This window comes from Stigmatopora argus, chromosome 16 (assembly GCF_051989625.1).
Source record: "Stigmatopora argus isolate UIUO_Sarg chromosome 16, RoL_Sarg_1.0, whole genome shotgun sequence".
Lineage (NCBI taxonomy): Eukaryota > Metazoa > Chordata > Actinopteri > Syngnathiformes > Syngnathidae > Stigmatopora > Stigmatopora argus.
The window spans coordinates 1,476,016-1,500,184 of record NC_135402.1 but is presented as its reverse complement, the minus strand read 5'-3'; the positions used below and the strand labels follow the sequence as shown (position 1 = coordinate 1,500,184).

The 24,169-nt window shown below is 39.5% G+C and overlaps 1 protein-coding gene across 6 annotated transcripts; it reads right to left on the bottom strand.

The window, feature by feature from the left end:
* Positions 1-1,588: 1,588 nt before the first annotated feature.
* mrrf (mitochondrial ribosome recycling factor) lies at positions 1,589-24,167 on the bottom strand. 6 transcript variants are annotated; one of them, XM_077623545.1, is made up of 8 exons: positions 24,067-24,134; positions 21,217-21,393; positions 20,994-21,146; positions 18,531-18,649; positions 12,354-12,445; positions 8,415-8,574; positions 8,273-8,352; positions 1,589-1,715 (listed from the first exon to the last, which is right to left on the bottom strand). In XM_077623545.1, coding segments are annotated over exons 1-7 (780 nt in total). In that variant the 5' UTR covers positions 24,068-24,134; the 3' UTR covers positions 1,589-1,715; positions 8,273-8,274. The 6 variants fall into 6 exon arrangements, with proteins under 6 accessions (XP_077479671.1, XP_077479675.1, XP_077479674.1 ...); XM_077623549.1 differs by lacking the exon at positions 1,589-1,715 and adding an exon at positions 1,732-1,980; XM_077623548.1 differs by lacking the exon at positions 1,589-1,715 and adding an exon at positions 1,993-2,097.
* Positions 24,168-24,169: the final 2 nt, after the last annotated feature.

Below are 24,169 nucleotides of genomic sequence, written 5' to 3'. Positions count from 1 at the left end.
AATAAAGGGTAAATTTGTGAAATTAAAATTATAAAATTAATCGTTATTGTATTTTCTATATAATCATTTGTAATGGCTATAATGAAATTTGCAAAATGGCAATAAAGGATAAATTTGTGAAATTAAAATAATAAAAGCAGCAATATGTACACTCTGCTTATAGCCCAAATAACCACTTTATATATTTTTTTCATGGTATTCTACTAATTGTCATTGACAGCTCTAAATGTCTAAGACTAATATTGAATATTATTTGTTAATTTGAAATGTAATCACAGACACATTATTTTTTGGAACTTGGAAATAATTTTACTTAACACCTAAATAATAAACTGCCTTTTTTAAAAAGTGTAAATTGTGACTCGTACAGTTTCATGAAGCCAAAATTAAGCATCATTTTTCCTGTTACTTTACGCCTTTGTGACTGATATATTTTTTTTAAATGCAACACGCACACGATCCAGCCATTTCCTCTTTTGACCTCAACCTCACGGACTAAATGGGCTGGTTTCATCTTCTGGTAATTAATATTCGAAGGGGCGGGGGGTTGGGGGGAATGGGGGGTCTCGACGGGAAGCACGAGGAAGCAATTACCTTATAAATGCACGGGAGGTATACACCAAAAAGCATGCACATATATTCAAATACTGTATATATTGCAGAAATGCGATGCAACTTCCACAATTACGTTTCCTTCATACATCTAACATCACTTGACTAGACGGAGTTAACGATCTGCTCATTGACACTTTCAAATTAGGCTGCCCAGCTATTGGAATCACCTGTTTAAAAAAAAAACAAGTGTGATACCATGCCGACCCTCCCAGCTACAAATAGGTTTACATTGCATAACGTGGCATACAAAGCAATGACATAAGTTTAGGTCAATTTGGTAAATTACTCATTGGTAGGCTAGTAATTCGGGGTTTAAGTTCATATGCTTTGTTATGCTTGTTTTTTAAGCACTCTATCCTGATGTGGATTGTGGGGGTGCTGGAGCGTATCCAGCGGACAGGAGGCAGGGTCGGGCGACCTGTTTTGTGTTATTTTAAATGGCCTATTATTAATATCCTGTGTTGGCAATTGTACATTAGCATTTGTGAGAAGTCATTTAGTTCAAATTTCTTTGGATGAAAAATGAACTATTCTACATGTTGTTGTTTTTGGTTGGGGGTCCTGGAGCGTATCCCTGGTAACAGCAGGCAGGAGGCAGGGTAGGGTGGCCTGTTTTGTGTTATTTTAAATGGCATAATAATAATATCCTGTGTTGGCAATTGTAAATTAGCATTTGTGATAAGTAATTTAAATGAAGCTGGAGTAACATTTATGCATGTGAAAATAAATATTACTCCCAGCTCTAAGGCGCAAATTTCATGAGTTTTTTATTTTATCGGTCAAGTTTAATCCCTATGGCTATTAGTATAACTCCTATTCTTATGAAGTAAAGTAGGGCACGGGGTTATTTACTCATCTGGAGACCTAACACAAGGCTAACCTAAGTTCCTGAAACGTGAAGGGCTGTATAAGGTTCACACCCGGGTGGCGAGGTATCAATTGGAAGCAAAAGAAAAAGGCCCACTTGCTCACTTGCTCGCTTTCTTGTCGTCTTCAGCTCGCAACCACGTAGGCTCGTGACCTGCCGGTGCCTGGTAATTGGGATCAGATGAGTGGCAGCAAACAGTGGGCGACCTGGCTTCTCCGGGACCCGCGCTAACCTGGAAGCATTTATTTTATGGAAAAAGATGTTTAGCTAAAACGCCGGCCGGCCCCTCTAATGACTCCGCTCTCTTGGCGGCGTGATGGATACGGCGCACACATGCGCGGGCACGCACGCCAACACACAATCGCGGTGCCTGGATGGCCGGGCCGAGTGATGGATATGACTGGTGAAAGCTGGGAACGCCGCTTCCTGAGTTCTCCTCTTCCTTCCTCGCGAGTCCCGCTCAGTCAAGATGAGCCGGCTTTCACTCTGGACTCGGGCTGGATTGGATTGCAGATTAACAGGCTTCCTGTCCGTTAGCTTTGGTGGTGTACGTCTGCGTTATTTATGGATCTGCGCTGATGGTCAGAAAGGTGAACTACCGCAGGATTGAGGAGCTAGGGGGGTGTAAATTGGACGCGGGGACATGCGGCATAGTGAGGAAAAATGTGGTACTTGCGCATCAAAATGACAGACAGGCCAAACAAAGTTATTTTACAATCAGGGTAAAGGGAAAACTAATATAAGATTGCAGATGAAGGTGATAAATAAAATGTATAAACAAGCAAAATACAGTGGTGTCCCTGCTTGGGAAATTTATTGGTTCAAGAACTGGTTTTGTTTTACATTGAATTAGCATAATTTGTTCCACAATCTTGACCATGAAAAGTAAACCAAATAAAATCAAATAAATGAGAAATGCAAAGACATTTTCCAATGTGGTAGAATTGCGTGTGGCAGCTGAGTAAACATATGAAAACACAACTTAAAATCATGTATAATTCCAAAAAAAAAGCTCCTTGATGAACAAAGGCAATCAAGAACTCCCTGCTGATCAGCCATGGTCCTGGAGAAGATAAAATATTCCCTGGAAAGCCGACTTTTGGTTGGACGATTGCACTCAAACTATGCCGGTGGCCACTACCTCATTTTGGGCTGGCTGGAGCCCCATTTAAAGCCCCTGTCAGACCCTTAACGGGCTAGCGCTCGTCTCCGCCTACAACACGGTACCCTCGATTCAGGCAATTGGTCGCTGGTCTTTTGGTTGGCGTCTTTTGGTTGCCGGTCTTTTGGTCGCCCGTTGTCGCGGTCGGGGCGACCAAAAGACCGGCGACAAACAAGGTAAAACAACACGGTCTACGCATCAATAAAAGCCAACAATGGCCCTGAGCAGTTTCACTGAGCCGACGTGTGAGTGTAGAAGAGTTTGTATGTACTACATGCGTTGTCCCTTTAAGAAGCGACGTCAGTCAGGGTCTAAAAAGTTCTCCAACAAAAAAACAATAAAAGTCCGGGAAATTTGGAGCTTTTCTTTAGCCTAATAATTACTAGGGCATTAAGTATGACTGAATAGTCATTCGCAGTTTGTATTTAGGGAATTTGAGCAACGATTTAAATGGTAATTATCAATAACCTTCCGGGCGACCAAAAGACCGGCGACCAATCGACCGGCGACCAAACGACCGTGTACCGGTGATGGGAGAGACCCAATGGGAAAGTGAGTCCACCACAACAATTAAAAAAAAAAAATTAAATGACAAGGATTTACATTTGGGGGACACATTTTGTAACCTGGATTGTTTTCGCGAAAGGTTTCCCATGGACGCTTTTAGCAACCTGAATATTTTGCATGTAGAGGTACCCCTGGAATTGCAACGGGGGACAATTGTCATCAGTGTCCAGCGTGCAACTGTCATCTTCCACCCTGCTGGAAGTCCTTGATTACACTCGTCTTTCCTGGGGTGGGGGTCTTCTAGAAGGGGGGGGTCTCTCCGGCCCCTCGGAGATAACGACGAGGAGGCAACCGCTCGCCAGTCACGCCAGATCAGGCCGCAGGGAGGAAATGTCGACGGACGTGAAGCTAAATATGTAATTCCTCCCATGCCGCTAATCATTTGCGATTGGCCCACTTTAGACTAAGGAAGGCTTTGTTCCCGTCGGAGAAACGGGAGGTGTACGAAAGCACCTAGCTTGAAGGGGGAGGCCTCCGAAAAAAAAGGGGGCCCGTGTGGTCGGCGTGGGGGTTACTGAGCATGTTCCGCTATGTCCAAATGGCTCGCAGACCAGACAGACAGGAGCAATTCTGGAAATGACTGACGTGCCGAGCGAGGCGGAAGGAAACACTCTGGCCGCCCGCTATTAGTTTACCTGATGATTAGGATATGCAACTTCCTCGGGCCCCCCCAAAAAAATCCCAGTAATCCGCAGAAGGTAAGTGTCCACCTGTAGCAGAAGGGGCCCACGTCTTACATGTGGCTTTTCCAAAAAAGCGCACTCCAACAAGGCCTAGGCACCTCCTATTCTCAACCAATTACAGCTATAAATATGAATAGGTCCATGTGAAAAAGGTCAGAGATGCTCTTCTGAACATGGGATCCTTTTCAATTAAATTTGCATAAGCAGCCATTTAGTGTCTTCTTGGAGAGCTGGTTTTCAGATTCATGCGCTGATTGGAGTCTCGATGACATCTTTTGGGTGGCTTCACATACTCGTTTTGCACTTCAGAGGCAATGAAGGGCCAAAAAAGACTGCGTGTCGCACACCCGGATCTGCTACTCTCGGCTAAGTCATCCAAAAATTAGCATAAAGAAGGACAGAGGAGAGCATGATGGGAAGCTGTTGTAGCCACATGAGTGCAAATTGCCCTTTAATATGTCTCTCTATATCTATTTTAACCTAATCTCGGTGTGCCTGCATTATGTGACATGCTAGTTACATTGGCTGCGTGGACATAACCAAAACGTTCAGTCCAAGTGCACTTTATCACACTGAAGACCAGGTTTTGAACAATGCATCCCAGCAAAGAGAATTGAAATTTTAAGATGTCTAATGGCGTAAATGCCAGTACAGTAATCCCTCGAGTATCACGGATCATGTAGACCGGACGTAGCCACGATAATCGAAAAATCGCAAAGTAGGATTACTACTACATTCCTTAGTACGTTTTTGCGACAATACAAGTACACTAGTGTATACTATTTTGGCCAAACATATGCAAGTATGCAAGTACTATTCCGAAAAAGGGAAAAGTCAGAAAAGATTCCACAGATACTAAAACTAGAATGCCACGATAATCGAAAAATCTCAAAGTAGGATTATTACTACATTCCATACTACGTTTTCGTGACAATACAAGTACACTAGTATATACTATTTTGGCCTAACATATGCAAGTATGCAAGTACTATTCCAAAAAAGGGAAAAGTCAGAAAAGATTCCACAGATACTAAAACTAGAAAGCCACGATTAACGAAAAATCTCAAAGTAGGATTATTACTACATTCCATACTATGTTTTCGTAACAATACAAGTACAGTAGTATATACTATTTTGGCCAAACATATGCAAGTATACGACTACTATTCCAAAAAACAGTAAAAGTCAGAAAAAAGATTACAAACGAGAAAGAATGCTCGCCTATTTTCTAATATATTTTCTTTACCCGTTTCAACATGGCTCCACTCACAAACTGTCGTTTTTTGTTTAGTTTTTTCATTCAACGTTATTTTTGTTTTTTTTCTGCGTACTAGTATCGTCAAGTCAAAAGCCCCCTGGAAATTGGGCGATTAAAATGTCAATTTGCAGGAGAAAAGTGGACTTGTTGACTAATCGGTTCAACCTCTACTTTACACACATTATTTGAGCAAATTTTAACCCTTGCCCATATACTGCCGGGCTAATTGAGCGTCTGGTTTTTGTCGTCATAACAACTGGGAATGCAGCCTAAGCAATGGATTTTATCATAACAATAATGTGCTAGCCGTTTTAAAGAGGAAAATACTATCAGAAACTATATGCGTATACCATTTTATATTTATTGCGCTTGCTGTTTACGCCATTTGGTGTCGTTTATTGAATTAAAAAATATGTCTCACCCATGGACACAACAGTTAACGCAGTTTCCATGATTTTTTTTTCTAGGAAAAAGGTTTTTTAAGTCTAAGATGAACATCCTGTTCTTTGTAAATGAGCATTTATATGATGCAAATCTGGTAGTGGCAGGTGTACCTATTGAAGTGGTTACTTGAGTATAAAGCTGGTTTGAACATTTCCATCTGTGGTTTGCCTGTCCCATTTATCACTGCGCACGTGTGGTTATCTTTCCTTCTGTGCACGAAAGCAAATTTAAAAAAACGCTATCAAAGCCTGAATAAGTTTACAGAACTCATTTGGATTTGTATATTTTTCTGCGGAAGCGCCAAAGGACATGCCCCAGACATCTAGAACTCGTGTCAAAGTGGCGGCCCGGGGGCCAAATCTGGCCCGGCGCATCATTCTGTGTGGCCCGGGAAAGTAAATCATGAGTGCCGACTTTCTGTTTTAGGATCACATTCAAATGAAGAGTATAGATGTATATTACATTTCCGGATTTTCCCCCTTTTAAATCAATAATTGTAATTTTTTAAATCATTTTTTTCTGTTTTTAGTTCAAAAATCATTTTGTAAAATCTAAAAATATATATTAAAAAAGCTAAAATAAACATTGTTTTAGATCTATGAAAAAACTGAATATTCAGGGCTTTTAATCCACTTCTTTTAATCCATCTATTAAAAAAAATCTAAATATTATATCTAAAATGGTCCGGCCCACGTGAAGTCTGACACCCTAGATCTAGAAAGACGAGGGGGCACGCACGTCGGCACGAACCGAGAAAGTAGACCGTCTTCTTGCTGTAAACATTTGCACCCCCTCAACCTGCGTCTCCAACCCCCCCTAAAAAAAAAAAAGAACCGGTCTTCTACTTGATAAATGTGAAGCGAAATGAAGCTATCAGCTGAAAGCAATTTCCTCGCGCTTGGCCGGCGTTTGTTGCGCCAGAGACTTGTGGAGATTTTCAGCCCTCCATCGATCATGAAGCCTCTGTTGCAGGCCAAGGTACACAATGCCCCCAAAATTGCTGACATCTGGACTCGGAATGGGCCGGAGAACGTTGCCGTGTCCCCCGAAAAAAGCGCTCCATGGCTAAACTCTTGTTTATCCAACGACTCTGGTCCGTTTAGCCCATTAAAGCGAAACCGCGCCGAAGGACGTTGGGACTCGCCGGTTTTAACACGCCGTCTTTAACAAAGGAAAAGCTTGATAGCATGAAATCAATCACGTGTGTTTGGGAGACAGCTGGATTGCTCTCAAAACAAACAGCAAAACAAAAGCCAAAACCACAGGAAGAGGGAAGCGGGAGTCAACACTCTAATGGCTTCGGTCCCGTCCGTACAATCTGACAACTGTAGGAGTTCCATACTATTTTTCCAAGAGCGGCTATTTGAAAACAAAGCCCGTATTAAAAGCCAACCCAATCTAATGGACCATTGTGGTGCCGATAGTCCGGTCTGAGCACACAGGAAAAGTCTATTATCACTCCAACTAATGGAGGAGGGGAATTGACTTCAAACTGAAGGTGGAGAAAAAGAAAATAATAACTAGCTATCCCACGCACGCACGCAAACTACAAAGAGGTTTGGTGGAAATAGAGTCCATCAATAACCGTGGAAGTCGACGTTAGACATGCAATCTTTTGACAATGTTTGCTTTTGCCACCAGGACTAAGAAAATAAATGATATCCGCATGGGTTAGCTTGTATTAAATAATCAAACAGCCCTTTGTGGCAAGAGGTTTGATGAGGAGAACCTCAGAAATCCCATTAAAACGCCATTGATTCCCAGTACAGTCCTTATTTGAAGACAGAAAGAGAAGATTTTTTTTGCATCTTCAAAAGTGAAGGAGTAAACAAATCTAGAGTAGAAAATAACAACCTAGTTACAGGGAAATACTGTCAAAATGCCAATAATGGGTGTGGCAAAAATATATATATTTTGGGTATGAGATAGGCAAGATTTTGTACAAAAAAATTCCAATACATGAACAAGGGCTGGCTCTAAAGGTGACTGTGTAGTTCCCTTCAAAAAGAGTGCTAAATTAGCCAAAGCACCTTCTCTCTTTATACCTGGAACTCAATACCAATTAACATACTTGAACTACCATCTCAGAACCCCTTGGCCAATCATAATAAAGCCTGGCTATTAGACGAACAAAAATCGAAAACTGTTCTACATGTGTATACGTCTGTCTAGTATGTGTCATTGTTTATCTTCAACCTACACAAAGGACTACTAAAGACAGAAATTAGCCCCCGGCTACAATCTTACATATTTACATGTATACGCTCATTAACACGAGTATAAATATGTTCATTAATACGTCCCTTATTAAATAAATCAAACTCAAACTCAATCAGCACAAGCAACCATTCACATGCATACACACCTGGAACTAAAGGGTGTTCTATAGTCTGTAAAAAATACTCTAACGTTTTCCGTGTTCGCAGAAAAGTTAGACATGTAATATTTCAAACCTATTTGTTTAATACAAAAAAAAACACCAACAAGACTAAATCCTTCAATCCCATGATCATGCAAAAAAAAAAGTCCTGAACAACCCAGTCCAATCTACTGTATTTTCATGAGCCCAACATCTAATCCCACTATTCTCTGTTGCTGTCAAATCTATAATAATAATAATATAGTTGTGACCAATTAACCAAAGTATTAAATTGAGTAAACGTTTGTCTGCTTACATTCAACTGAGCAGCTCTTTGGTCTTGACAGCAAGTTGCTTATCGATGTCGGACGAGATGTTGTCAGCCATTTGCTGAATCTGCGGAGGCAAAGACGCCACCGTTAGCGTCCCGCGTTGTCAACAAATGAAGACCCTCGTACCTGTTTCTCTACCAATCGGATGGTGTCTTCCGAGTGTCCCTCCTTGGCCTTCTTCACTTGCGCCACGGCGTTGGAGCGGACTCTCCTCAGGGAGTCTTTGGCCTTGTTGCTGAACTGCTTGGCGGTCTTGGCGAGGTTCTCTCTGTGTTCACGTGTCACCCTGTGGGGGAAAACTGTCAGCGCAAATCTCACAAAGTTTCATCCCCGGTACATTTAAATGCCACTGTCTACTTTAAAGTCAGGCCAGGCGATCAGATGAATTAGCTATATTAGTCTTTTTTTTAGATTCATCTCTTCCCTGAGAAACAGTAACCCCAAGAGTCTTTCTCTCTAGACCAGGGGTAGGGAACCTACGGCTTGGGAGCCATATGTGGCTCTTTCCATGGGTGAATATGGCTCTCCACTAACCTGTGAGGTAAAATATGAAAATCACTAGTGAGAGAGCCGAGTCCTGAACGCACCAATAGGAGCGTCACGTCGACACTGTGGCGTTAAGACTAGTTCTAGCACCACTTTAATCATAATTTAGTTTTTCATTACTCATCTCATTAATACTGATTGATTAGCAACATCATAACAATGTTGTCAAAAGAAATCAGAGACTTTTTGTGATTAAAAAGTGGTGAAATGACAGAAAAAAAATCGCACATTTTCATACATTTTTACTTTTAAATTCTGGAAATGGCTCTTTAGCAATAACATTAGAAAATAAGAATTGTTTATGGCTCTCTCTTTCAAAAAGGTTCCCGACCCCTGCTCTAGACCTAGGGTGCATTTTAGATATAATATTTAGCTTTTTTTTAAGAAGTGGATCAAAATACCTAAATATTCAGGTTTTTTTTTATAGATCTAAAACAATGTTTATTTTAGCTTTTTTTAAGAAGGGAAAACGTCTTTTAATCATTTGCTTTTCATTTAAAAAAAATAAAATAAAAATAATTATGTTCAATATTAAAGTGGAAAACAGAAAATATTTGTATTGATTTATTTTTGCATTTTACAAAATGCTTTTTTTAACAAAAAAAAAAAATTGGATTCCTAAATTGCAATTAGTGATTTAAAAAGAGGAAATCAGGAAATATAATATGCATCTATAATTTGAATTTGATCCTAAAACAGAAAGTCTCAAGATTGCACCTGACTTTGGGAAAAAAAACTTAGTAGGCGTATCTCAATTACAACCCAAATGTATACACTGAACTGGCAAAATGTGTTTTCAATGTTCAAAGTTATTAAATCTGGAGTTGGTACGTTCTCCAAGTGCTTGCGTGGGTTTTCTCGTGGTACTCCAACTTCCTCCCACACTGTAAACACATCCATGACGGGTTTATTAAAGGCTAACATTTGCCTGTCCAATGTGTTTATAAATGGTTGTCATGGTTGTCTATGTATAGGCAGCCAGCGATTGGCTTAGGGTGTGGCTAGAAATGTTCCGGCTCACCAGTCACCATGATAAGAATAAATACTATATAGTAAATTGATGGGTGTATGTTTTTTTTTCTTTAAATTATTATTTGCAATGGAAAAAAAATGATAGGATTTTAAAGCTGGTTGGATGCAACTTTTGTTTACATGATGGAGTCCTCCAGGGATATCGAAAAACGCAACTAGTTGGACAATGCCGTAGCATATCACCTATTTGACCTACTAATCAAGTAAATTATAGTAAATATTTGTGTTTCAAAATATTCTACGCTACATGTGTCAAAGTGGTGGCCCGGGGGCCAAATCTGGCCCGCTGCATCATTTTGTGTGGCCCGGAAAGCAAATGATGAGTGGTGACTTTCTGTTTTAGGATCAAATTAAAATGGAGTATAGATGTATATTAAATTTCCTGATTTTCCCCCTTTTAAATCAATAATTGTATTTTTTTAATCCATTTTTCTGTGTTTTTAGTTCAAAAATCATTTTGTAAAATCTAAAATTATATAAAAAAGCTATTGTTTTAGATCTATAAAAAAACTGAATATTCAGGGATTTTAATCCAGTTCTTTTAATCCATTTATAAAATAAAAATCTAAATATTATATCTAAAATGGTCCGGCCCACATGAAATCAAGTTGACGTTAAAGCAGCCCGCAAACCAACCCGAGTCTGACACCCCTGATCTACGCCATGAATAATAAGAAAATTGCTAAGTGGTTGGAGCCACAACATACAATTATCCAAATTTTGATTCCCATTTTCTATCAATTTAAGGAGGTCAAGACTCGTTTTGAGCGTTCCTCAACTTGTACTCGTGTCCGATAAAGCATCCTCGTCTGGATCTGACCCAACCGACCTTCTATTACCCCCTTCCAAGATTAGAACATCGTGCTAAAATCAGGCTTTTATTCGAGCAAAGTTTGTAGCTAGTATTTATAATAAACAATCACTCTTGGAAACTTGGCTCCCGAGATGAAACCCCGCAACCTTCATCAGCCGGGCAACTTTTGTAATCACCTCGCTTGTTGGAATCGTTGACAAAATTTGACTCGCCGTGTCATTCTGCTTCTTTGTCCTTAATTGGCGTTTTCTCGCCCGGCGGACTATTTGCAAACAATCCACGAGAAGCATCTCTTTAGGACAAACAATAAGCTCTAATTGCTGATTCCAGCGCTAATCAACGGGTGCCTTCCACGTCTCTTTGCAAATGCAAATGGGAGCTTCGGGAACGTGCCGAGGCTGATTGGAGGGGTTGGGTCGGGGCGTTTGGGGAGACGGGTCCGACGGCGACTCCGTCGTAATAACACCTGCTGCATCCGTTGGGAAGCACGCGTGTAGCAAAACACGGGCCGTGTTACATCGTATATGCAAATGTGTCCCGTACAGCCACGGACTGGATGGAAAAACTCAAATCACGGGTGTACATGTCGTTTTTTTGCACTAGTTGATGAAATACTACCATTTTTAGAGGCTTTAGACTGGCCATCAAAAAATGCTAGTAAAAAATGCATTGACTATGATTCCCTTTGTATGTACGTTTTTACACAAAAAAATATTTCTGTTAAACTCTATTTCAAAATGTTCTTGTTATATTATATTCATAAAAAGAAAACTCATAACTCATAATTAGCTAAAATGAGATTGATTCTACATTTTGTAATGAGTAGGAACTCATTTTCTTTGAATTGCGTGTTGTAACAGCTTCCCAAAAGTGAAAAAAAAAGTTTCTGCTTTGATAGGCTTAATTTCACATTTGTCATTTTGACTATATACTTGACGGCTACGTTTGCTTATTTGATGAACGACGATACGATCGGTCTAATTCTTGAAGTACGTACACCGTACTGTCAACCTCGGCCAATTGCTCCCATTACTAATGATTGCAATTCCCCTTATTACACGATAAAAAAAAAAACGTAGAAATGCAACACGGCACATATTTACTCACATAGGGCGCACTTAAAACACTAAAAGGTCCTCCAAAGTGGACGGGGTGCCCAATCAGTACGCACTAAATTCAAGATTCTGTAGATGTCGCTGTATGACGGTCTGGGTACATTGCTTGCTGACGCGCTATATTTATATAGTGAAAAGCGCGTGCGCATATCATGCTTAAAGCATGACAATATTAGCAGTCGACGATGACATTTTTGATCTGCTACCAGTGACCGAGACGATCCGGATTAGAGTCGAAATAGGTAAAACGAGATCAGTTTTACAAAAATCGCACTTCAAAAAAATCCAGTACAAAAGTACACAATTTGAAATGATCAAAAAATGTATAAAACACGGGAAAATGTATAAGTTGACGGGTATGTTACTGTGACAATTGTCGTAAGGGTGGTGCGCGTTGAGAATATGATATCAACAAAAATATTACTGGATTTTGACGTAACAAAGGCGGAGCTTCTCTTCGTGCCTGCGAATTCCCGGGATGGCCGACTAACCGAATAAAATGACAGGGAAAGTCTGTGTTTGTGCAAGCCGATGTTTTGGAGTGTGTAAGCAACTCACTTAGGAACAGGCACCTTGATGATGGCCCCGTCCACCTCGGGGTTGAGGTTCATGCTACTCTCTCTCAGGGCACGGGCAGCAGCCGCTGTAGCCTGAGGCCAAACACACACAAAATAAGACAAACATAACCACACACCAGAAGGGGGCATTCAATGAAAATTTAAAGCTACAACTGCAGGTAGTGGTCTTTCTCCAGCTGGCAATCATTAAGGTGTTCTGAATGGGTATGTGTGTGTGTGTGTTTGGGTGGGGAACTTGTGACTGTGTGTGTGTGAGTGTGAGGGAGATGGTGTGGCGGGCCGTACAACGTGGAAGTGCCTTGGGCCACTGTCAGCGCCAAGTCCTCTGAGACGGGACTGATAGGTTGCAGGGCAGGGTGCTGACCCTCGGTGACCCTACAAGAGAGTCTGCTTGTGACACTCATGAACAAATGAGTGTTGGGACCCCATTTGAAGGAAAAAAAAAAATCACCCTCAAAAGTTATTTTGCATTGCCAAGGTTTCAACGTTACAAGAAAAAAGTCATCACTCGGATACAAAGATGATATTCGTTCAAAGCAAATGCTAAAATCAATTGGGATTAACATCTTTAACGGTCCTGACTCGTTGATTTGACAGTCTGGATAACTGCATTTTTTTGCCGATCGTAGTTTTTCAGAGTAAGACACGTTTTGGGCGGATATTTTTAAAAGTAGCGAATTTTGGGGGGGTCGTTGAAGGGTGTGTTCTGTGGTAAATGTATGCAACTGATGGCGATGCAGTATGAGATGTTAAAATATGTACCAGTGTTACTGTGAAAATATTGCTAATTACACTACAAATAGATGTTGCACCCCTAAATTGTGTACCCGTAAAATTACCCATACCTGTAAATGGTCTGGATTCCTTGAAAATATCTCGGTTATGAGTGTTCTAAAAAAATGCCTATCCTTGAAAAAAAAACATTTATGAACCTATGACGTTTTTAAACAATAACTTCTCTCAAAAACTTTCTGGTATTAAAACTTTTAAATTTTCAGGTTTTTTTTTTTTACAACAGCATAGTTTTTGACTGCCAATTTTCTTGAATGTACCAGTGTCACTGTGAAAATATTGATAATTACGCTACAAATAGATTTTGCGCCCCTAAATTGTGTACCTGTAAAATTACACATACCTGTCTCCATAGTTAAAAAATAAATAGTCTTGACTCTTTGAAAATATCTTGCTTTTGAGTGTTGTAAAAAAAATGCCTATCCTTGAAAAAATAAAAAAACATTTATGAACCTATGTCCCCGATATTAAAACTTAAAAAAAAATGGTTTTTTTTTACAACAGCATAGCTTTTGACTGCCAATTTTCTTAAATCTCAACTGTATTCTCATAAAATGTGGATTTACTTGGTTCACAAACACACCTGGTACTTTTTAAGTCATAATTCTGACTTAATTTTTCTATTTTCATGGCTATTCTGATGGTATCATTTGTAGTTTTTCCTCTAGTGCGGCCATAATTTTTCTAAATAACATAATTAGGCTCCTACAGTTTACATGTCATCCGTAAGTGAAGATATCCCGTATGAAATAACCACAAATTCTTATTGCCTGTACTGTGGTTGCATCATTTCCAAAAGACAATTCCACCTGAGCACGCCATTCCTCGTAGTTAATCTGTCCGACTGATTAACATCGAGATCCAAACTCCTTCTTTCAACTGATTGGACATCGGCTAGCCTTCAAATCTGGCCTCATTCTGAATGTCATTTGGCAGTAAAAACTACAAAAAGAAGATTAAAAAGGGGGGGGAAAGCTGAAAGAATCCCGACAATGATCTTTTGGACACAAAATGGCATTACTGAGAGATTGTAAATATCTTACCAGATGTTGCACTTTGCAAACTTTGCATAATGGAGAACGAAAAAAAAAATCATGACAATTCCCTACGCCGAGCATTCCAGACACTTTGACAGTGCAAATCTCCCTTTTCTCTTTTTTCTCGTCAGTTCTTTCTGGTGTTTTCCGTCGGGGGAAAAGAAATGGCACGGAGATTAAAGGAGTGTATTTGTTAGCATTTTTAAACGAATTCATTCAGCTTTCCAGCACTTTTGGAGTGTCGAGTGATCGATTCGGCTCGTACCGATGTCGGAATGTTCTCGGCGTCATATTCATCAGCGCTTCCGTGCTCGTGACAACTATTTTCGACCGGAAAACCAAAACCGGATTCTTTCAGGTCAGGTTCTCGTTAATATATGTAAAAAGTTTGGGGAGGAAATGACGCTGACGTCTCACATCAAACGCAAGCCGGCCTCTCGCTTACGGAACCGAAGGAATGCGACTTTCTCTTGGCCTTTGCGTGATGCTCACCTTGGCGCAAATACGAGGCTCTGCTAGCTTCTTAATGAATGACTGGAAAACAATCGGAGGGCATCTGGAAGGCCCGGTAATGGATCGCTATCATTATAAGCCCATTAGCTTTGGGCACAACACGCTCACCTCTGCCGGAGTACTCGTGGATTCGTGGTGTGTGCGCTTGGGAGTGTGCGTGTGGTCTGCGGTTAGAGTCGCTGCTTAAAATCACTTACTAGAGAGAGGACTACTGGCCAGGGGCACTTGTGGCTAAAAATGTGGCCTGTGACTGAAGAGTTCCCCAAATAAATTCAATTCAATTACGCCCCCTGCTCGCTGACATTCTGGCCCAATCTCTTGTTTGTGTTCAATTCGGGACTCTCGTATTGATGTCATAACCAAGCAATGCCCAATCGCCGTTTTGTGCACGTTGGTGTGACGAAAGGGATTGTGCGGGTTGACGTGGGCTAAACTTAAATGAATCGAGGAAAAAGTGTTTATCTGTAAGCAAATCCATCAAAACTTTACTACTGATCTAGAGTTGAGGTGTAATTGACTAGTCTACGTTTCAACTTGCTTTTTAGGTACTGTATTTTTTAGACTGTAAGTCGCACCAGCCAAAAAATAAACAGTGTAGAGCACATGTGTCAAAGTGGCGGCCCTGGGGGCCAAATCTGGCCCGCCGCATCATTTTGTGTGGCCCGGGAAAGTAAATCATGAATGCCGACTTTCTGTTTTAGGATCAAATTAAAATGAAAAGTATAGATGTATATTTAATTTCCTGATTTTACCCCTTTTAAATCAATAATTGTCATTTTTTAATCCATTTTTTCTGTGTTTGTAGTTCAAAAATCATTTTGTAAAATCTAAAAATATATAATAATAAAAAGCTGAAATAAACATTGTTTTAGATCTATGAAAAACTGAATATTCAGGGCTTTTAATCCAGTTCTTTTAATCTATTTATTTAAAAAAATCTAAATATTATATCTAAAATGGTCCGGCCCACGTGAAATCAATTTGACGTTAAAGCGGCCCACGAACCAACACGAGTCTGACACCCTTGATGTAGAGGAAAATACCGTATTTTCATGCATATTAGCCGCCTCCGCGTATAAGCCGCATCCTTAAAATGGTTGGATTTTCTCTGGTATAAAACGACCCTGATTCACAATTTTCACCTCCATATTTATGGTTTTGATAGGGAGTACAAATGTGTTACTTTGAAAGGAAAATCTGAAGAAAAATCATCGCACGTGCTATTTTTGAGATACTGTATAAATCGATTGCTGGATTGCACATTGCCTGCACATAGACAAATTAAAAAAGGAAGTCATGTGAGCAGTACAACCAGGAAGTATGTCCGGAGCAGTCTAGTTTGTAATCCCTAGGTAAGCAATGGCAGGACAAGTGCGATTATTCACGTTTTATGCAAGATACGTTTTTCTTTCTTGAATTTTTCATTCATAGACGTCAAAATAAATTTAGTTGAGCGTTTTATCCGTTTATCTGCTTTCTATTTTGAAATAAATGACCGTATCGGCCACATTGTCTAGCGTTATGTCATTTCGTCTTTGTCACCTAATCTAGTTTAATTTGTGCGCATATAAGGCATCCCCTTGATCCGGTCATCATTTTTTTAGCAAGAAATATGGCGTATGTCCTAGAAAATACAGTAAGTCGCACTGGTCGCGTTTTGTTTTTGGATCAGAAATCAAGAACAAAGATACGTTAAGGTACCAAAAGCAAAATGAGAACAACAGACTAAATTGGCATGTGTTTACAGAAGAGTTTTTCAGATAAATGTAGCCTGAAAAAAAAACTTTCGGTGGTCAGACAGAAAAAAAACGTATACAAGTCGCCTATTAATCAGCTAAACAACGAAAAAAATTGCGATTTATAACCCGGAAAATGCTGTAGTGTGTTTCTTACAAAGTCAGCAGTCTTTCTGCATGGTTTCAATGAGCTCATTTTTAAAAGGTTAAACCTCTAAACGTGTTTGCTTGGATTGTTGCATTTCCTCCACGTCAGACGTTCTGTGCGGTAAATGAAGAAGAAAAGGCAAGACACGATGGTGTAATGTCTTAATTGTACTTAAAATGCTGCCTTGACTTTTGGACCACCAATGTGGAAAAGTCTGGACACTATAAGCCTACTGGTTGAACAAGAGTTGTGATTGGTCCAGTGTTGTGTCGCTATGAGTAGAAAAAGAAGAATATTGAAGAAAGAAAAGAAAGAAAAATAATCCATTCCTTCCTAACCTGGGGGTAAAATGAGGTCATTTCCTAGTGAGTGAAAATGTACACACAGTTGTAAGTAACTACGTAGGAGCATATACACACAGCTGAAGTTTTTTGGTGCTATCTTTCACTCTAGAACAAAGGGTTCCTCTAGTGATCCATCAATTAGCATTTGAAACCGAGTTGGCGTGAGCTGCTACGGTCGGGTTTCAATAAAACGACTCTGGCTCCACTTCAAGCAGGATTTTTAACTCGGACAAGTATGAAAAAACCACAGCGAGAAGTGACCGCAGTTTTTTTTGTTAGCATCATTGAGCGAAAACTCTGAGTTTGATTGACAGCACATATTAATGAACATATTTCTATTCATGTGAATGAACATATATTTATGTAAGATTGTAGCCGAGGGCTAATTTCCATCTTTAGTCCCTTGAGGCAGGTTGGAGATAAACGATAACACATACTCGACACATACAGTTGTGGTCAAAAGTTTACATACACTTGTGAAGAACATAATGTCATGGCTCTGTTGAGTTTCCAGTTATTTCTACAACTCTGGTTTTTCTCTGATAGTGATTGGAACAGATACTTCTTGGTCACAAAAAACATTCATGAAGTTTGGTTCTTTTAAAGTGAACAAATCTGACATTATGTTCTTCACAAGTGTATGTAAACTTTTGACCACAACTGTATACACACAGGCAGCACAGTTTTAGACAGCCTTGTGATCGTAATTTTGTTCGTCTAATAGCCAGGCTTTAAGATGATTGGCCAAGAGGTTCAGAGGCGGGAGTTCTATTTAATTGGTATTGAGTTCCAGGTATGAAGAGAGAAGGTGCTTTGGCTAATTTAGCATTCTTTTTCAAGGGAACTACACAGTCACCTCTAGAGCCAGCCCTTGTTCATGTATTGGGATTTTTTGGTGTAAAATCTTGCAGGTGGAGCTTTGTGTTGGAAGATTTTGTAAACTTACTATTCTTTAACTTCCACATTGCTATGAATGTATGCGTGACCGATTCGGCCTGTTCTTAATGATTCCTATTCACGTACCATCCCAATCTTGGGATTATTGGGACTCCCATTCCACGGGTATTCTCGAATTTCCCAAAATTATTGACTTTCTAGTACACACGCGTCATGGTCTAAATCACGAGTCAAAGTGGCGGCCCGGGGGCCAAATGTGGCCCGCCGCATCATTTTGTGTGGCCCAGGTAAGTAAATCATGAGTGCCGACTTTCTGTTTTAGGATCAAATTCAAATGAAGAGTATAGATGTTTATTAAATTTCCCAATTTTCCCTTTTTAAATCAATAATTGTCATTTTTTAATCAATTTTTTCTGTTTTTAGTTCAAAAATCATTTTGTAAAATCTAAAAATATATTAAAAAAACTAAAATAAGCATTGTTTTAGATCTATTAAAAAACTGAATATTCAGGTATTTTAATCAAGTTCTTTTAATCAATTTATTAAAAAAATAATTAAATATTATATCTAAAATGGTCTGGCCCATATGAAATCAAGTTGACGTTAAAGCGCCCCGCGAACCAACCCGAGTCTGACACCCCTGGTGTAAATGGTGTTTTGGTGGTGTTGGTTTTTGAGTAATGGTCTAACCTCAGGGTAGCTGCTCATATTAACCATAATGAGCAGAGGGGATTTCATGGAGACTTGGCCCAGCTGGTTGAGAGGGAACTTCCCATCTTCTGTCGACACCATAATGTGGTCCAGTGCTCCTAAAACGGTACATGTAGACAATGTCATGATTATACACAAATGTTTGCAATATTATTACCGCCTCTTTAAAAGACAATTCTTAGAGTACTTTGTTTACACCTCAGTCCTTAACGCTATAACATAACCTGTGCTTGAAGAGTGATAACAGTTGATGTCCACAATTCATTGTACAGCGACAATAATATGGATTGGAGATGAATTTGTCCCTGAATGGGTCATTTCAACACAGTTGAGCCATGAATCATCTTGTCGGATATTGAACATCAACAAATTCGGCTAAAGAAAATAAATGTATTTTCTATTCCAGGAGCACCTTTCCTTCCTTGGGTTGAGAGAGATGCAAAGGTGCGTTGACCTCGACCCCCCTCAATTCCCATTCCATCTGGCTAACCTCAGACGCTGTTGTTTCCTTCGCTTCCATATCTGCCTTCCATCACTCCGTGCCTGCTTAGACGTCGAGACCCTCCAAACTACGACGAGTGCGTATGTGGGGTTGAGATGTCCTTTTTCTGACACCATCTTTTAAATCATTCGATTCAGATGCCGGGACACGGAAATAGAGATACACGGGATAAAAGTTGGTGAGAGGATTGATTATTAGTCCTTAGCTGTGACCTTCTGCCTGTCCGTCTTTGTTACTAGTGCCTTGACGTTGTGCACCTACACATCTGTGAGCACTTACCTTAGCCGGACGGGGCCATTTCTTTACCAAGGGAGACAGAGGTAAGACCTCTTGCCAGGGAGAACATGAAAAATCTCAACCTTAGTAGTTAACGAGTAAGAAAACACGAAATATTTGAATGAGCCCAAATAAATGGCTTTAGCCTTTGACAGCGCAATGAACGGTGGATCTGATAAGCATTCTTAGTCATTCATTTGAATGCATTACATCAAGGGTGTCAGACTCGGGTTGGTTCGCGGGCCGCTTTAACGTCAACTTGGTTTCACGTGGGCCGGACCATTTTAGATATAAAATTTAGATATTTTTTTTATAAATGGGTTAAAAGAACTGGATTAAAAGTCCTGGATATTCAGTTTTTTATAGATCTAAAACAATGTTTATTTTAGCTTTATATATATTTTTAGATTTTACAACATGACGTTTGAACTAAAAACACAGAAAAATTGATTAAAAAATTAAAATTATTGATTTAAAAGGGGGAAAATCAGGAAATGTAATATACATCTATTCTATTCATTTTAATTTGATTCTAAAACAGAAAGTCGGCACTCATCATTTACTTTCCCGGGCCACACAAAATGATGCGGCGGGCCACTTTGACATATGTGCATTGCATTGTATTCACAAGAAACCATAATAATCAAGTGATATCATTATACTACTTATTTACTATGTTGACCACTCATTTGTCTTTTACTATTTAGTGATTATTTATGTATTATTACTATATATTAATTAGCTATGTGTGTTTGTTTGTTGTTGCATTCAGACTCAGCTCTCGCTCTGCTGACATCACTTGGACTATTTATTTAGTTCTTATTTATTGATTATTATGGCTAATTTCCATCTTTAGTCCCTTGGGTAGGTTGCAGATAAACAATCAGAAATGGGAGTTCAATTTAATTGAGTTCCAGGTATGAAGAAAGAAGGTGCATTGGCTAATTCAGCATTCTTTTTGAAGGGAACTACACAGTCACCTCTAGAGCCAGCCCTTGTGTAGGTCTTGGAATTTTTGGTACAAAATCTTGCAGTGGAGGAGAAGCTTTGTGTTGGAAGATTTTGTAAACTAAAATGGCATCTGCATATTTAATAGTATTGTTCTAGTTCACACATTTTGAAGGGAACTACACAGTCACCTCTAGAGCCAGCCCTTGTTGATGTCTTGGAATTTTTTGTTGTTGTGAAAAGAGTAATATTAATACTAAGTAATATAATAATAGTAATAGATACTAAGAGTAATAGTACACCCTCAAAGAAAAGCTAATTCTGAAGAGCACCAAGAGGTTGAAGATTAAAATGTTTAGAACTATACACCGAGGTAAACATGCTAACTATATAACAACACGACGGTGGGCCCTGGAAACATGATATGACTCCAAAACTATTAGCGCCCTCCCTCAATTAGATCTTCAATTCCATCCCCTCTACTCGCCTCAACTAAACCAAGGCAGGAGGCACCAGGTCATGACCTGGATGTAGTTGGGGAAACAATGGTCCAACTGGGGTCAAGGTAATGCCATTTGGGGCACTCCTGTTACAAATGACATGTGTAGAGTGATTTTTTCTCTATATACAACATATTGAGCTATATTTGAAAAGCAGCTGAAATAACTTCAATATCCATTGTTGGATGACAAGAGAAGAGCAAGATTGGATAATACCGGGTGAAGTTCTGATGCTGAGGTTACGCGTGAAGTCATCTTTGAGCGCCTCGACGACCGCCGTCATGTCCTCTTTCACGTCCTCTAGACTGATGATGTCCTCCACCAGATTGGCGCTAATATTCACCTTGGCCGCCTGTCCTTTTGCCTTCCCTTTGAAAGTGAGGACAAATAACGTTCAGCGGGAGACACGACGGATGGATCGGTCCCGGTTCACTCTAACCTTTAGCCTTCTTGGTGGCGTAGAGTCGAGTGCACGCAGCAGGTTGGCAAAAGCTGCTGGGATACAACGTTGGAGCGGCGAGCCTCGCCGGGACCGCTCGGCCACATGTGATAGGTCGCACCAGGGATTGACGCAGCAGCAGGCGCAGTCCGCTCAAGTGATTCACCACCGCCATCACTAAACAAACAGAAAAGGCACGGTATGTACATTTAAAAATATGAATATTTCCTCATTATTTAATGAACATCATTAGACATCATTTGATAGGTTCACCAATAGACTCAAAATCAAGATTTTTTTTTTTTTCAATAACAACACTGAAGATATAACAAAAAAAATGTTTTATGGTGCAGTTATAAAGAAAAATAAGCACTTAAATGATGGAATTCGACCATGGACGTATTTTTCTTCTTTTAAATTGAATGCCTTTATTCTCATTATACAATTACAATGACATTTAAAGCTTCGCCATAAAGAGCACACAAAAATAAGAAGTCATAAAAAGATTTATTTACAATAAAAATGACATGCGGTAAAAAAAATAAAGTGACTAAAGTTTTTGGCAACACGTGAATTAGTGATAAGTCTTTTATTATGGCCCAAAAATATTTTTCAAAGTAGCTATTGCTGATATCAGCCAGCAGGAGGTGAGCAGACATCTTATTTAGCACTATAAAGTCGCAATTTTTTCCCGCATTTGGCACACGTACAGACGTGTGGGGATTTCTGAAAGGGGAAGCAGTCAAATGAACGCATACCAGACAAGCCTCCCTTACATTATAAAGAACTCGCCACCTCCCACCATGCCGACTGTGAACCGTGCCGCTGAACCTTAGAGCGCACACAAGTACAGACAAACTCTGCCGTGACAAAAGGCCGCAGACGCAAACACACCAAGCCCGTCTTTCAGTGTCAGTGGCTGTGAAGAACTCTCGGCAAGTATAAAAGAGACCGCACGTCATCGTACTAGGCTAAATTTGACTTGATACTGCTATGAAGAAGAATTGGGATTCAAAGTCAACACCGTGTAGACCTCCTTTAACATTGCAAATGAAATGAGTTCAAATTATTATTTTTGTCTGCACAGAGCAGCAACTGCACAACAAGGAAAAATATCTATTAAAAAAAATAGTAGCAATGCACCTGCAGTAATACAGTAATCCCTCGTTTATCGCATATTCACTACTTAGCGATTTTTTCCGCTATTAATTTTTCAAAAATATTTATTTTTAAGTTCATAATAATTTAAAAATCCACGCTTAAACTTGTACATGGAAGCCACTCTTGCTACTAGGACTCAGCACTGAAGAAGAAAAAAAAAGTTATAATAGGGGTTTTTGATTAGCGTGGCCATGTCTGGTCTACATTAACCGTAATATTCGAGGGATTGCTGTAATAAATATGTCATGCCAACCAATAAAAACAAGATATTTGTTGGGGTTATTCTGGGATGTTATTATATATGTGCATATTGGGGCACATATGGAATATGTGCATATTATTAAATCATTCTTACAAAGCAGACGAAAGCTTGATATAACAAGCAAATTCTTACGCAGTTGTTTTTGGTTTCCGACCTGTTATGCAATTGTTGTGGCAGTTGTTTTTTGACCTTAATGGTGTTATTCGGTTAGCTTATGCAATTGTTTGAATCAGATCACCTTTAATGTTTTGATTATGCGCGACTAAATGGACAGAGGAGGATGCCGTTTCTTCAGAATGTCACGATGGCGAGGACGAGCCAGGACGAAGTTTCAACGCTGAAATATGTCAACGATGTCTCTCTGTTTTTATTAAAGTATATCTATTAATAAACCTATCAATATTGTATTTTATTACATTCTCAGAAAAAAGTCGCATTTTATCTCCCCAATGAAGCTAAAATCACCCCCAGATCTACGACGCGCACACCCGGTGATGAACTTATTTACAAGTATTTTGAAATCCTTAGAAGTTTTCCAAGCCTGGTAGGCAGACTTTCCTGTCAAATTGATACAATCCGCCCCAAGTGTGGTAGATAGAGCACATCAGCTTCAATGTAGGACGATGATGGAGCTCCTTGGATGGGAAGTCAAGCAGAAAATGTGAAGCACAGGTGGTCGATGGGATACTGTCACCTGACATCCTGTAGATGCAGCTGCACTCACACACACAGCAAAGCCTTTGTGTGTGTTACAATGTGTACTAAACAACAACAAAAAAGCTATCTGATCAATCTCTTCCTGGTTTATCTCAGATCAGCTTTATTAAACCAAACACTGTTGTATACGCAATATATGTACTCTATAGCTTGCATTTCATGGCACAGTCGTATCTTAAATTAATAATATAATTCATTAATAATAGTTCATGTACAGTTGCGTGACCTTAGTAACACACTGTGCGTTAACAGGACAACATAAAATATGATTCTAAAATTACATGGTTAACTCATTGTTATATGTTGGAGGAAAATAATTCCACTTATTTCAATTTACTCCATAAATCTGACAAACCGATAATATGATGAAAATGTAAGTCACGTGATATTGATGCGCACCCATTTGCGATGAATAAATTGGGAATTAATTTGAAAAGTTCCTAAATAATTATTGATTAGAGCAAAAGGGAGCATTATAATAATTCAAGTGCAATACACATATTTTGGATAATTGGATACCGGTGTAGCAAGATCAACATCAGGTGAACCAGAGTAAAGGTCAACGTTTTGAGACATTTTCTCCCCATCTTGTGCGCACGGAACATCGGAAAGTGATCTCACAAATAGTCGTTATAAATGCGTAAAATAAGTTTATACAAAAATAAAGCATAAGCATATTTAAAAACATAAAATGAATGTGCAGTACCTACTGTAGCAACTCTTCACATGAGGATGTTACGGAAAAGAGTCGCATGCATTTCTGTTGTCATCTTCCCTCGACAGATTATTTTTTCGAGAGGGTGGCGCTTAAAA